Source organism: Myotis yumanensis, unplaced genomic scaffold (assembly GCF_028538775.1).
Source record: "Myotis yumanensis isolate MYYU_CA2020_CCGP unplaced genomic scaffold, mMyoYum1.0.hap1 SCAF_22, whole genome shotgun sequence".
Lineage (NCBI taxonomy): Eukaryota > Metazoa > Chordata > Mammalia > Chiroptera > Vespertilionidae > Myotis > Myotis yumanensis.
The window spans coordinates 13271601-13286976 of record NW_027223773.1 but is presented as its reverse complement, the minus strand read 5'-3'; the positions used below and the strand labels follow the sequence as shown (position 1 = coordinate 13286976).

Genomic DNA, 15376 nt, shown 5'->3' with positions numbered 1-15376 from the left:
TGCATCTATACTAAATGCATAAGTACAAAAATCTAAAACAATGATTGAGATCCTTTTGGATAACAAAGTGATATTCTAGGAAGTAAATGTAAGTTATAAAGAAGGAATAAGGCCCAGGGAGCTTTGCCAGTCCAGAGTATGTCATGTCTCTTCCCTGATGTGTTTAAAGCTTGATACGGAGCTTGGAGGACATTTATTTTTCCTGCTGCGGATTCCATAATACTGTATTTTGGTGAAATGAGTGGACTTGGGTGCTATATTGATTTGAAATGTAGCTCCGGGTTTGCTCAATGAAACAGAGTTCTATTCTGTCAACTAAAAACGATCTAATGGCTTCTGAAGATCCCATAGCTCAGCTTAAAGTGAGCAGTATTGCTCAGTGTCACTGATCGCTTTCTCACAATGGAAATACTTGGGGAGAAAGTCATCATTCTAAGAAATGAAGAGGAAGGCAAAGGCAGTGGTTGAAAAGACATATTTACAGCATATTTGTAGTGCTCATGTTACAAACTTGAAAATGTAATACTTTGAGAAATGCCTTCATAAGCTTTTTGTCCCTAAAGCTTCCCTTTTAAGAGAAAATGTAGAGATGGAACTTAATGCACAAAGTATTGTGTATTTGGGTGGTAAAGGATATTGGTATATTACACTGACCTGATTGGATGACCACTGGACAATATTTTAAGATGCTTCCAAACATCCTTTATTTTGGAGGACCATTAAAATCAATTATAGCAATCGTTTTAATTTTTCTACTTTCCTCATTAAGGTTTTCTGCTTACCCAAAGCATAGTGTATATATTAACATGACTTTTAAAGGGGCGCCTTGATCCCCATCTGCAACAGATTTTTATCTAGGAATAGAAGGATTCAAACCCTATTTGATCCCTAGCTCTGTGCTGAAAAGTGCATAAACAGGAATCCTGAATTTATTATATAGACCTCCTCGCATTATATAATCGAAGCAAAGGGAAACCAGCGATGGAGTAGAGGTACGTAGACTAAAGAGATGCTTGCAAATCAAATAATGGAACTAGGGATAGTCAAAAATTCTTGTTGCCTAACTCAGTCAATATTCATTACAAGTCCAGAGAGAAGCTTGAAGTTAATTTTAATTCCCTGAGGTCCTTTTATTAAAATGTAAAATCAAGTAGTCAAAGCAAAGGGGAGGGGCGAGGGAAGGGGGAAATGCATAAAGCACTGGAAAGTTAAAGTAGGTATGAGAGATAAGCCACGAGAAGTTGTGAAAACTACTAATGACCACAATTCTATTTTAATCAGCTATTTAGCTGGTACCTACTGCTATGTCACCTAGTGTGAAATTTCGGCTTTGCTGGAACACTGAAGACGCGGTGCAGCTGGAGGCTCCAGGTGAGCGTGGAAGGTAGGTTACTCTTTCAGACTAAAATCTGAAGTGTGTGCATGGATGAGAAGGGAACCTGGTTCCTGTCCATTTGCTAGTGAATAGTTAGTAATTCACTATAACAAGTGTTGACTGTCTTGTGACACTTGGTTGGAATGTGAAGATACAAACATTGTCAGGGTTCTTGACAAGACAGTTAGGCTCAACTTGTAGCACAAGTTAATGGAAGTGCCACCTACTGTAACAGATGAAACGGGTATGAGAACCTAAATGAGGTGACCCTAATCCCCAGAGGTTAGTGACCAGGAGGATGAAAAATGTTAGAGAAGAAGTAGAAGATACTTGCAGTGAAATTAAAAAGTTTGAGGAGTATGAGTTCAGGTCATGGTGGCCCAAGGTGCACTGAAGATAGAGATGATTGGACCGGAAGTGGGCGGGCAGAGTGGAAATGGACTGGAAAGGCTACAAGTGTGTCAAGATCGACAATGGAGGCCTTATCGATGTGTCCAGGGCAATGTGATAAAGGGCCTGGAGTCTTAGACATAGTCTACTAATTCAGTAATACATCTCCTAACATCTTACCAAAGAAAAAAATACATATGTTACTGATCATGTGAACGTATGAGTGACATCTCCCTGTTTTTATCCAGGTCTCCAATTTATAGAGCATCCTGCTGTGAAAATGAAAACTAACCTTGTTGGTGAGGGTCCTGGAATTTTCACCAGCCGAGAGAGGCTTCTCTCTCACCCGCGGTAAGATGTAACCATAGTATGCTAGAGCAAGAAGAGGCCTTAGTTATTTAATCCAGTTGCCTCGTTTGATGTATTACATATATTTGTAAACTGAAGCTAAGGACACAAGTGGCCTGCACAGATAACTTGTTAAAATAAATATCAGCTCTGATGAGTACTCATCATTTTTTCCCCAACTTGTGCAGCCTCTCAGATGGGTGTCACATCATGGCTTTTTAAAAACAAATTTGGTTGTAATATGAATATTTCTAATACCCTTCCCTAATCAATGCCCAAGTCCTTCCTTTGGTGGCTGTCAAGATGATTAGGATCAATAAACATTAGGACAGGTGTGTGACAATGTCATTCACTAGTCTAGCCGTTACGGTATTTGGTAAACCACATAACCTAGGCACCCAACCCTCATAGTAACAGCCACAAATTTATAATTTCCTAACCAGGAAGACCTCTAGCATGTATTTTATTTAACAGATTTTTTTTTAATGTTGATTTTAAAACAAAAAAATAAACAACAACACTGCTTTGGAGAGAATTTTTTCCTGAATGAATAAATGCTGTGGGTTGAGTTGTACATTGGCTGCTTTAAAAATATATAAATATATACTTATATATTTACAATATATAGAGAGCGAGAGAGCAGAAGAATGAATTATAAATGTCTTTTTTACATCCGTGCAATACTATGTAATCTGGCAGTTCTTTTTCCTTTGCATCAAACAAGTTTTGAAAATATTTTGTGCATATTTAAATTTTACATAAAACTTAAAACCATGCATACTGCCAAAACAATATTTAGAACAGTTAAGCAGCAATCTTTACCTTCCATGTAAGACATGAAAGAATAGTGTCAAGTAATGGACACGTTTTTAAAATAATTTGCAAAGTGATCCAATCTATTAGCTTTAAGTTTTATACTACCATTGGTTTAAAGAAACGAGGACATGCCTGGCTAGTGTGACTCAATGCTTGAGTGTGGAGCCATGAACCAGGAGGTCAGGGTTCAATTCCTGGTCAGGGCACATGCCAGGGTTGCAGGCTTGATCCCCAGTAGGGGGCGGGCAGGAGGCAGCCAATCGAAGATTCTCATCATCGTTTCTTTCTCCCTTCCTCTCTCTCTGGAATCAATAAAAATACATATTTTTTTTAAAAAGGAACCAAGAAGTATTCCCTCATTTTTTAACTGGATAGTAATACGATTGTTTTAAAGGCAGGTTTTAAAATCTAACTGGGATTTTATTTAAAATGGACATCATTTACACTCACTACAAAGGAACTTTTTAAAGCTTGCTGAACACTAGGTTTACTTTGTGTGACAAGTCCACTATTGAGCTATGCTGGTAGTAGATAACAGGGCCAGAATAAGTTCATAAAATATTCCTACAAGTGGAAAAAAGACTACAACTCACACATGCTTTATTTACTTGATTGAAAACCTTATGGCACATGCAATGTTTTACATAGTTGATCTCATCTTGGTTCACACTGACAGTTGTATTTGGGTTCTATGCTCGAGACTGTTCAGGTGCTGCTGCTGCTGTTGGTTTTTTTTCAGGATCAAGGTGGGTACTTTCATATAAAATCTTATTTTTAATTCCTTCTCTGGCCATTCTTTCCTGGATTCTTAGCTTTGCATAATTATACCTACAATGGAACCTTGGAAGAAAAGAATACAAAGTCATTAATAGAATAGAAACATTTGACATTTTACAGTAATAAAATTCAGGAATGCTTACAGATGAGTACCCTGAGACTGAAAGTATAACCATTCTAATCTGCAGACCTCTTTTTGGTGGTTTGGTGTCAGCGATACCTATGAACACTTTTATATAAAATGAGGATTTCTGTCACTTTAGCTTAATTTTACTTGTAGAACTTCATGCAAATGGAACCAGTACTGTGGGTCTGGCTTTTTTTGCTGACGAAAACAGAGCTGATAGTCATCCATGCCATATCAGTTCTCAGTAACATCAGATGTGATGCTGGGAGCAGGGATGAAATGGGAATTAGGGTGTAAGGTACAGGGTGGAGGCCTTCATAAATGAAGTATAAGCCATAACTTGGCGTTAATGGCATATTATGCAGTCATCTGCTCATTCAAGAAATGGTATAAAATATGAGTACATATACATACTGAAAGGATTAAGAGATTCCAGCAATATCATTTAAGAAATTTCCATTAAAAAGTCCTTTTCTTAAAAGTAAAAATCCTTTCTAAGTAACTGAGGGTGGAAATCTCCCAATGGGAAATTGCTCTGAAAAGAGCATGTGCATTGGAATTGGGTAAACCTATAATCATGGGGTCCTCTTGAATGCTTAGTGCACATACCAGCATCCTAAAGTCACGAGGATAAATCCTCCTACTCCGACATCACATGATCTTCTAATTCTACCTGTCAAAAAGCACAGTCATTATAATTATTATGACATATTGTTTCATCTAGAAAATAATTGTTTGCCACACATAGATGTGTGTTGTTTACTTAGAGAAGAGTAGATACTCACTAGTTAACAAAAAATGTCCAAGGCCAGCCACAACAGATCCTAGTGAACCATATAACACTGAGTCCCGTGCACAGGGAATGTTCTCCACATCTAAAATTCCTAGGAGCTTAAAGGGCTAAGATAAAATAAAAAAGAACCTAGATTGAACAAGGAAATACTGTAGATCACAGTGGTTTGGCAAAGAACATGACCAGGAATCGATCCATTTACTTTCAACATCCTGCTTTTGGCATTTAGTCTGAAGAAGCTGAATCCTAAAGTGGGAAACCTTGAAAATTTAATTAACGAGAAAGCCTCTAGAGAATAACATACCTAAATCAATTGAATTTTGATGTTAGATAATAATTTGCTAATTGAACAGTTTGGAAATAAGAGCACATTTTATGAGCTCTTTAGACATCTGTATGAAATTTGGGAAGCATAAGTGGGATTGGTACAATTCTAATGAGGTGAACATCAATTGTTTACAAGAATAAATATTTAATGTAAAGATAAACATTGGGCATTATAACTCCTGATCTGTTTCCTTGCCTGATAGGAAATTGCACTTAATTATATTTATCTTGTGGCCCTCAGTGGAGGGCAGGACAAAATATTCAAGAAAAAAGTCACGTCTAGAACACCATGCGGAGACAGAGCGCTGGGCAGTAGGGGTCACATTCTTTCTCTATTCTCTGGGGACTTTTTTTTTACGTGAATAAAAGTGGATTTCAGGGGGGAAAAAAAAAGTCACGTCTATTTCATTGTGGCATTTCTATTCAATAAAAAGGTAGAAAACTTCTGCAGGTTTTCAGTAATGTAGCTTTTAAAAGAGCTGCTTGTCCATTAAATGACAGTATAGTTCAAGGGTCCTCAAACTTTTTAAACAAGGGGCCAGCTCACTGTCCCTCAGACCGGACTATAGTTTAAAAAAAAAACTATGAACAAATTCCTATGCATACTGCACATATCTTATTTTGAAGTAAAAAAAAAACAACAAATGTTTTTGGCAGGCCGCAGTTTGAGGACCCCTGGTATAGTGTATAGCAGGAGGCCAAAGGGGGTGGAGGGTTCCTCCAGGACGAGGGAATATAAGGGAAAGACAGATCGCAAGAAGTGGAGAAGGAAGTCAGGTTAAAGGTTGAAATAACATTCTTGGTTGTATTTTTCTCCTGTTTGCTGCTTTGGCTCAAGCTTCTGCCAGGAAAGACAAAATGTGTGACCTGGTTCATAATAAAGCAAAAATTACATACCCTCTGGGATCATTCTATTCCATTTTTCCTTTGGTCTCTCCCTGCTAACCCTTCCCCCCCCCGACACAGGTTACTTCATGCACACAGCAGGTATTCATTAATATTGCACTTTAATTTTGAAAGTTCTTTAATACAAATTTTAATAGACATATTTGAATTGTGCTTCTAGGTTTTTCATTTTCACTTAACAAAAAAATTGAGTTCCTCTGTCAGCTCAAAAGCCCAGTGGAACATGTGGTTGGAGGTGAGGGTGCGAGTTGCTCTGCAGGGAGGGAGTGTTGGGCTCTGCGTTCCACCGCCAACCCAGCCTCTCCCCGGGGAAGGTGCTTAAGCTGCTAGGGCTCCAGAGGGTGGTCAGTAGTGTCAGCTCTAGTAGGTCCTAGGCGCCAACACAGGTAGAAGGTGAGGCTTTCATGTTTGGGCCGAGAAGGAAAGGGGCCAGCATGGGTTGTCCACACAGCAGGACAAGGAGGACACGCCACCACCAAAGATCACACAAGTTTCGGTAAGGCCTCTGGGCTTCTCCAGTCTGGACCCCCTTTTATAATGGAGCCATGGGGTGTCACCCCCCTCATTCCCCAGGGTAGACCAGAATCTGCAGACAAACATTTCCTGGGGCACTTGGAAAAATGCCATCCACCCCGATCCTTTACAAGTATATGAAGTATACTTGCCAAATAGCACATTGTTATTTAAGCCAGCTAGGTAACTATCCGGATTTTTAAAAAGGTATTTCCAAAATTCAGATCTGGGATAGGCCATTAGAATGTTTAGAAGATTGCAGGTCTCTTTAAAGACAAACATCTTCCAGAAATTACACGCCCTATTTAAAATGGTCCCTTCTAGAACCAGCACGTGGCTAGAGGCCCAGGATTCTGCTGCTACACATTCTACAACACATCGGCCCCACCTCCGACTTAACCTGTTGTGATGCCAGTACTGCCAAGGTTCAGAAACCAACGCAGGCCCAGAACAGTTCCAGTATAGAGCCTGGGGGGGAGGGGGGGTACCAGTCCCTGCCCTTGACAGCCCTTATGTGTTGTTCTCACAACCTCTGAGATCTCTGAACCGGCTCCGGGTCTTTACACAGGGCTGTTAGGTGCTGGCAGGATGGAAGTCGGCCTGGAACTATCTTCCCCACCCCCCTTCCTTCCCCCAAGAGCCCATCGTTTCCATTGCATCCTTTAACCTTCTGGGTCTGTTCTAGAGGGAAAAAACCAGGCCCACAGAGGAGTCGTGTTCCAAAGGTCACCCACTGAGGGAATACTAGGACTAAAATACGTAATTGTGTATCTGCAACTTTTCTCAAAACTGGGAAAGAATGAACAACATTTAAGATGAGAATCATTGATGGGCTGCCTCTGGGTTTGATTCTGATCAAGGACATAGGCCCAGGTTGTGGGCTGAGCCCCCAGTTGGGGATGTGTGGGAGGCAGCCAATTGGTGATTCTCATTGATGTTTCTATCTCCCTCCTCAGAAATCAATTTAAATGTAGTTGAAAAAAAACAAACATGCCCATATCTGACTAGTCAGGAGCACTGATCTCTTTTCCATTAGATTGTCCAATTTTAAAATGACAACAGCAAACAATAGCCATCTGGTGTGAATGAATCACAATTATACCTAATTTTTTTTTGTCAGCAAAAACTGCATTTTTGGAGTGCTGCAATTTTAGTAATAATGTGTGCCGCAGATGAAAAAAAAAACTGAAAATTGCTGGTTCAGAATATTGATTACTGTTAATTTCCAGAAGCAAGTAAGAACTAGTCTTCAGCATATGAATTGTAAGATTCTCAGAAATGTAAATTAACATTTCACTATTCCCTAATTAGTCTTCAGTTTAACTTGTCAATGAATTTAAGCCCTTAAACTAAGGAATTTTTCTAATAGTATTTTGTAGGCATATTCTTAGATTTAAAAAAGCAACATTACCAGCTCACCTTGATTGAACCAAGGGAAGTTCAAGATTTCTAAGCCAGAATACCAGTTTAATAATTTATAGGAAATAGATCAGATCAAATTAAGCCAGCTCATTACCCATTGCCAGTATTGTTTTCCTCTTGTTACAAGGGATGAACTGGCCAACCAACTGTGCCACAGCAGCCACAGCCCAAATTTCATATTTTAAAACTTCTCAAGCAAAGAATGAGAGCAGAAGAAAAGTTAAGGGCTAGTTCTTTTTTTAATCCTCACCCCAAGATATTTTCCCATTGATCTTTTAGAGAGAGTGGACGAGAGGGAGACAGAAACATTGGTTGCCTCCGGCCCCGCTCCGCTCCGGGCCTGGGCTGGGGAGGTACATGCCCTTGACCAGAACTGAACTCTGGTCTGCAGGCCAGTGCTCTTCGCACTGAGCCAAACCGGCCAGGGCCCTTTCTCATTTTTATCTTAGCCGGCTCTAAAAACCAATCTCTGGGTTGTGATAGAAATAATTGAAAAAAAAATTTTTTTAAGTGCAGGCTTTTCTGATATTACCCTGGGCTGCTAATTCAGACATAGCTTATATTAATTTTATACTTTTTGATGAGCTTTGATAGGTACGAGTGTTTCATGAACTCACAGGACTTGACTTACAGTATTTTGTTAATGCTGGACCAATTAAATAGGTCATTAATTTTTTCTTCCATTGAATTCTTTTATCAATTCTCAGTGAATTAAAACACCCTGTTGACCATTACATGACAGCGGTTCTCCTATCAAAGTGAACAATCCGATACAGAAGGGATTAAAGCTCCATTCAAGAGCCCAGTGTTCTCTCAAAACAATGGAGAATTCCATATACTAAATATGGAAGTTTCAAACAAGGGTACATTTTGTTACACTAAACATATTCCAAATAATATACAAGACATTAAAAAACAAAAGGCACCAAGTGTTGTATAAATTGACAAAATCTGTTGTTAAATATAGAAAAATCTTATCCAACCTTTGTTCCTATTAACCTTCTGGTGATCGGCTGTCTTGGCCAAATATAAGTGGAAAAGTCCCCAGAGAAACAAGAACTTTGAAGAAGTGAGCAAAACGTCCAAGCTGGTCAGGCTATCCTAAAACTACAGATCGGGAGCAACTAGGATGCCCTGCGCGTCCTCACTGTGTGCATGACGGACCCACTGACACCAGTGGACAGTAAGGAGCCCAGGGAGTGACTTCCGGCGATGCGTGTGCGGTGGCTGATGAGCTTGGGGAGCCCCGTTCAGCTCCAGAGCACCCGGGGGAGGCAGCAGCCGGCAGGGCCGTCCGCGCGAGGGGGGCTGGGCCCGATCACAGGCCCGGGGGGAAGCAGCGCACCTGGCAATGACGGGGGACCTGCGATCACACCGGTGCTCCAGGCGGTCGAGAGCCAGGTTAACGGGAAGTCCCGATCTCTCTCCTCCGCACGGAAACCCGCGGAACCTAACCAGCCCCCTCCCAGGCCAGCTCCTGTCCTCGGGAGCTTTTAAACCCCCCCTTCCCGCCAAAGGCCTGTGCGCGATTCACAGCGGCCCGCCCTCCCGCTGTGTGGTCACCGGTCCCGAATGAAGACAAAAATACCAGGGGAGCGGGGGGCACGAACAGATTCCACCCCGGGCGGCAGGGGAGCCAACGACACGTGCTCGGCCTCGGGTGTCCCAGCTCCGAGGCCGCGTCCTTCGGAGGCGCCCGCCCGCGCCCCGCTCGCCCCCGCCCCCAGGTTACCTTCTGCCCGGGCTCCTTGGGCTCCGGCGCCGCGGCCATGGGCACGAGTCGGCGCCTGCACCCCCGCCCCGCCCCGCCCCGCCCGCCCAGGGCCTACGCGAGCGGGAGCCCCGCCCTCGGAGGGCGGTGCCAGAGGGAGCCCCGCCCCCCGCGGAGGGCGGCCGCCCGCGGAAGCCCCGCCCCCGGCCGCCATCTTAGGGAACGTTTCTGCTGCTCTGCAGTGTCTGCGCTGGCCCCGGCCATCTCCTTTGTTCATCCAACGGGCCACCCCTTCTCCCCGAGGGGCTCCCCCCCCCTGCCGGCCGGCACCGCGGGAGGGGCGGGCTCGGGAAGCGACGCCGCACCCGGGCTGCGGCGGGGCGCGGGCGGCACCGCGAGACCGCGCCTCTCCCCTCCCATCCCCGCCTTCCGCCCCAACCGCCATTTCCAACCGTCGCCCGCGCTCGTGCTCCGCGTGCTCGGGCCCCGGGCGCGCGCCGCGGGGGTGGGCGCTCGCCGCCGCCGCTTTGTCCCGCGTGCGCGGCCCCCGCCCGGAAGTGGGCTCGCACCGGCCGCGGCCCGCGGCCCCGCCGTGTCCTTTGTCCTTCCGGCCCCGCCACCCCCTCCACCCCCTCCACCCCTCCCTCCTGGGGCTTTAAGGCAGCGCCGCTCGGGGCGCTGAGGGAGACGGACGGGGACAACATGGAGGGGCTGGCTGTTACTGAGCGTGCGCCGCCCGCCGCCCTCCCGGCGCGGAGGGACGGGGTGTAAGAGGAAAAGGCCTGCGCCGTGCGCGTGCAGTGTCAGCGGCGGCCCCCTCCCCGCCCTCGGCCGCGGGTTCACGGGAAGCCCGAGCGCTGCGTGTGGGCGGCCGGGAGGGGGCCGCGCTGCCGGTGCAGGACGGGGTCAGGCCGGGCCTTCTCAGGGTGTCTCTGTGCCCCCGATGGCCGCTCAGCCTGCGGGTCCGAGTGCGCGGGAGGCGGGGCCGGCGCTGCGCGGAGTCACGGTGCCGCCGCCGGTCACGCCGCTGCCGGTCACGCGGCGCCGGCGCTGGGCGGGGTCAGCGGGGACTGTGTCCGCCGCCGGCTGCGGGGCGGCCTCCCATTTCACAACCTCGGCGCCTTCCCGCAGCCCCCGCGGAAGACGCAGCTTGTGAGCCACAGGTGACAGTTGTTTTTTAAAATGACTGACCTTTGCGGAAGTTGGACAGATGACCTCCGGCTCTAATAGAAGTAAAGCCCCGCCCGGGCAGTGTTGGCGGTGGTGACTGATGCTCCATCACAGGAGGGGGGGTTCGCTGAAGTGTTTCCAATGATGCCCTCAACCAGCGGTTCTCAACCTGGGGGTCGAACGACCCTTTCACAGGGGTCGCCTAAGACCATCGGAAAACACATCTATAATTACATATTGTTTTTGTGATGAATCCCTGTGCTTTCATTATGTTCAATTTGTAACGATGAAAATACATCCTGCATATCAGATATTTACATGACGATTCATCACAGTAGCAACATTACAGTTAGGAAGTAGCAACGAGAATAATGTTATAATTGGGGGTCCCCACAACACGAGGAACCGTATGAAAGGGCCGCGGCATCAGGAAGGTTGAGAACCGCTGCTGGAAACGGAGGAGGACTGGAAAACTGCCAGCCTGCGTGGCTGTGGACTGTGACCTGCGAATGGCTGGGGTAAACTCAGTGGAGGTCCATGGCGTTTCTTTTTGAAAGTATTCTCGTGTCACCTTTTATGTTAACTTTAATTTCACAAAAGTTGCAAAATAATCGTGTGTTTGGTTTTTCCATGTTCACAGTTTGTAGAGTGAAAAGTCAAAATCTCTTGCACTTTCACCCTTTTCTCCCCTCTCTAAGGTAAACACAGCTAATAGCTTGATGTGTCTCTTTCTGAACTGCTTTTTTCTTAATCAAAACACTGGAATATAGGGTAGAAGCGAAAGTCTCTGTCCCACCTGACCCCATACCTACGTATGCACGTAGCTATGTGATGGACACATATCACAAAGGCTGCACTATGGGATTTGCAATCAGTCATTTATTTTTTACCATTCAACACTGTATCTTGGAAATTTTTTCGTCTAAGTACCAGTAGATTTACTCATTCATTTTAAAGGCTGCTCAGCAATCCTTAGTTTTCTTTCTAACTGACATAGAAAGTTTCAATTTTTTCAATGAGCCCCCCGCCCCCGGCGCCCCCCCCCCCCTAAAATTCAGTGAGCATCTTTATGTATACATCTTAGTGCACATGTTCAAGTATTTCCCTAAGATAGGTTTCTGGAAGTGACCTGATTCAAATGAGTATGAACATTAAGAATTTTAATCTATACTGCTAAATTGTCCTGCAAAAAATACTACCAATTTACCTTCTCCATTCATAATGGATGAGAGTGCCTTGTTTAAACACTTCACATTGTCATACTTACCTGATGGGTGAAAAAATAGTGCCTTTAAACTTTCCTGTTTACTTATAGGGTTGAGTATTATTTCAAATGTCTATTGGTCATTCTTTGCTAAGCATTAACTTTGTATAGCTTTTGCATATTCAAAAGTTTGGTTGGGTATGTGATTTTGTAAAATGATATTTTTATTTCAGAGAGGGAGTGAGAGCTAGAAATATCAATGATGAGAGCGAATCATTGATTGGCTGCCTCTTGCATGCCCCCCACTGAGGACTGAGCCCGCATCGAACCGGGACCTTCTGGCTCATAGGTTGATGCTCAACCACTGAGCCATGCCGGCTGGGCTATGTGATTTTTCTTAGTTTATAGCAGCTCTTTACAGTTGTGACTTTTAACACTTACATTTGTAACATGTCTTCTAGTTCACTTATTTGTTAATTTTGTTTATGAAGTTGTTGACTTTAAACAAATAGCCAGGTATTTCTCCAGCAAAATACGTTTTTCCCCAGAAACAAGAAGGAATTGCACCTCCGACTGCAGTGTGGTGGGGAAGCACCTACACCAGTGATGGCGAACCTTTTGAGCTCAGCGTGTCAGCATTTTGAAAAACCCTAACTTAACGCTGGTGCCATGTCACATATAGAAATTTTTTGATATTTGCAACCATAGTAAAACAAAGACTTATATTTTTGATATTTATTTTATATATTTAAATGCCATTTAACAAAGAAAAATCAACCAAAAAAATGAGTTCGTGTGTCACCTCTGACACGCGTGTCATAGGTTCGCCATCACTGCCCTACACGGTTGTCCAGAGAAACAAGCGAGAGGAAGGCTCGTCTATGGACTTGGGAAGGGCTGCTGTAAACAAAGAGTCCAGCCGAAACCGGTTTGGCTCAGCGGATAGAGCGTCAGCCTGCGGACTGAAAGGTCCCGGGTTCGATTCCAGTCAAGGGCATGTACCTGGGTTTCGGGCACATCCCCAGTAGGAGATGTGCAGGAGGCAGCTGATCGATGTTTCTGACTCTCTATCTCTCTCCCTTCCTCTCTGTAAAAAATCAATAAAATATATTAAAAAAAACACACACAAAAAAAAAACAAAGAGTCCATTGGAGGGAACTGAAAGTTCAAAGTACAGTGAGCTTTTCATTGGCTGATTTATGTCAGTCTCTCATTTGCTCAGCTACTACTAGACAGGGAGGAATCTTTTGTTTTTTCTTCTGATGGGCAGAGGGCCTGAACAGACACTTTTTTAAAGAAGACATACAGAGAACCAAGATGGCGGCGTAGGGAGCGGACCTGTGTGTGCTGCTCTCTCACAGCATCATTGAAACTATCAACTATGAAGTAAACAACCGCCACTCAGAACCATGGGGAAGTTGGCCCAGTGGGAGATCTACAACTGGAGGAAAAGAAAGAAGCGCAGTGAGACTGAGTGGGAGCTACGGAGGCACCAAAACCAGAGGTACGCAGTCACACGCCACTCGGGCTGCAAATGGATTCCCGGTTTTTTACGAACCCTCGAATCCTCTGGGCTTGCTCGGGGCGGGTCTCTGAGGCCCCAGATCCCACAGGGAGAGGCGGCCATGGCCTTGCAGTGGTCGGAGAGCGAGGGAAGCTCTGACACGCGGCTGCTCGCCGGCACCGAGGGACAAGAAGTCCTGGTGTCCCGGGGAGGCGAGGGGCGCGGAGACGCCGCCATCGCTATTTCCTCCACGCTGGAGACTCCCTGTGACCCCGCCCTACCCTCAGGGCTGTGCCAGAGGCACAAGAGGGAATGACTGTGCTTTTACAAACTCTCAAATCCACTGAGCTGGTTCGGGCGGGTCTCTGAGGGCCCAGGCCCCAAGGCGAGAGACAGCACGGCCTTCCAGCGGTCAGAAAGCGAGGGAGGCTCTGGCGCTCGGCTGCTCGCCAGCACTGGGGGACACAAAGTCCTGGAGTCCTGGATAGGCAAGGGGCCGCTGAGTCTCCGCCCCGGCGACTCCCTGTGACCCCTCCCTACGCAATTTACATTCCCGTCTGGGCTGTGCCAGACTCACAAGTAGAAACGCCTTTGCTTCTGCAAACTTTCAAATCCACTGAGCTGGTTCAGGCGGGATCATGAGGCACCAGACCCTACGGGGAGAGGCAGCACGGCCTTGCAGCCATCAGAAATCGAGGGAGACTGTTGCACAGCTGCTCGCCGGCACTGGGGGACACAAAGCCCTGGCAGAGATTCAAGGGGCCGCGGAGACTCAGCCAGTGCTATTTGCTCCGCCATGGCGACTCCCTGAGACTCAGCCCTAATTAATTTACATCCCCATCCAAGCTGTGCCAGGTGCACAAAAAGACCCACCTGCGCTTTTGCAGCCTATCCCAACAAATTGCAGACTTCAACTGCTCGCAGCCATGGGAGACACACTCAAGAAGCAGACCCAGGAGAACCAGGATGGCGGCATAAGGAAGAGACCTGTGCGTGCTACCTCACACAACAACATCGAAACTACCAAATATCAGACAAACACCTATCATACAGAACCATGGGAAAGTTGGCCCAGTGGAAGCTCTACAACTGGAAGGAGAGAAAGAACATTGAGACTGAGTAGGATGTGACACCAAGTACAGAGCCCAACCCAACAAACTGCAGATTTCAACTCCTCGCATAGAAAGAAGCGCATTGAGACTGAGTAGGATGTGCAGAGGCACCAAGTACAGAGCCCATCCCAGCAGGCTGCAGATTTCAGCTCCTTGCATCTGGGAGGGACGCAATCGGGGGGCAGAGTCGGGTCCGGGGCCGGCCAGGGCTGGGCCTGACTCGGCCGGCACTGTGGAACTGCTGTACCAGCAAGCGCACAAACATGCCCACTGGTCCCAGTCTCTTGTGGGGCGCTGGGGGACAGCAGACAGGCAGTCTGTGCACTTGGTGGAGGGCAGGAGTGCTGGATGTTCAACCACCAGGAACGCCTGGAGATTTTGTCTGGTGGGGAGCCGCCGGCAGGGGACAGAGGGCCAAACTTCCTGTTTCCCTGGTAAGGCTGGGATGGCCCCGGTGAGGTCGGGATGGCCCCGGTGAGGTTGAAACAATCCCGGTGTGGTAGGGACGACCCCGGTCAGGTCGAAACGGCCCCGGTGTGGTAGGGACAACCCCAGTCAGGTTGAAACAGCCCTGGTGTGGTAGGGACAACCCCGGTGAGGTTGAAATGGCCCCCGTGAGGTAGGGACGACCCCGGTGAGGTTGAAACGGCCCCCGTGAGGTAGGGACGACCCCGGTGAGGTTGAAACGGCCCCAGTGAGGTAGGGACAACCCTGGTCAGGTCGAAACGGCCCCGGTGTGGTAGAGACGACCCCGGTGAGGTTGAAACAGCCCCCGTGAGGTAGGGACGACCCCAGTCAGGTCGAAACGGCCCCGGTGTGGTAGGGACAACCCCAGTCAGGTTGTAACAGCCCCGGTGTGGTAGGGACAACCCCGGTGAGGT

General features: G+C 46.6%; 1 protein-coding gene across 2 annotated transcripts; it reads right to left on the bottom strand.

Annotated features, from left to right (window-relative positions):
* Window positions 1-3512: 3512 nt before the first annotated feature.
* Window positions 3513-9599, bottom strand: COX20 (cytochrome c oxidase assembly factor COX20). 2 transcript variants are annotated; one of them, XM_070401065.1, is made up of 4 exons: window positions 9527-9599; window positions 4619-4733; window positions 4443-4506; window positions 3513-3769 (listed from the first exon to the last, which is right to left on the bottom strand). In XM_070401065.1, the coding sequence occupies exons 1-4, from the start codon at window positions 9563-9565 to the stop codon at window positions 3619-3621; spliced, it is 369 nt and encodes a 122-aa protein (XP_070257166.1). In that variant the 5' UTR covers window positions 9566-9599; the 3' UTR covers window positions 3513-3618. The 2 variants fall into 2 exon arrangements, with proteins under 2 accessions (XP_070257166.1, XP_070257167.1); XM_070401066.1 differs by having other exon boundaries at window positions 3679-3769; window positions 4443-4502.
* Window positions 9600-15376: the final 5777 nt, after the last annotated feature.

Excerpts from the sequence above, each read along its gene's own strand:
- COX20 (XM_070401065.1), bottom strand. The coding sequence starts at position 9,565 with ATGGCCGCGGCGCCGGAGCCCAAGGAGCCCGGGCAGAAG. Across the intron at positions 4,734-9,526 it reads CCAAGGAGCCCGGGCAGAAG|CCCTTTAAGCTCCTAGGAAT; the intron begins GTAACCTGGGGG and ends ATTTTATCTTAG. Across the intron at positions 3,770-4,442 it reads CTCGTGACTTTAGGATGCTG|GTTCCATTGTAGGTATAATT; the intron begins GTATGTGCACTA and ends TTTTCTTCCAAG.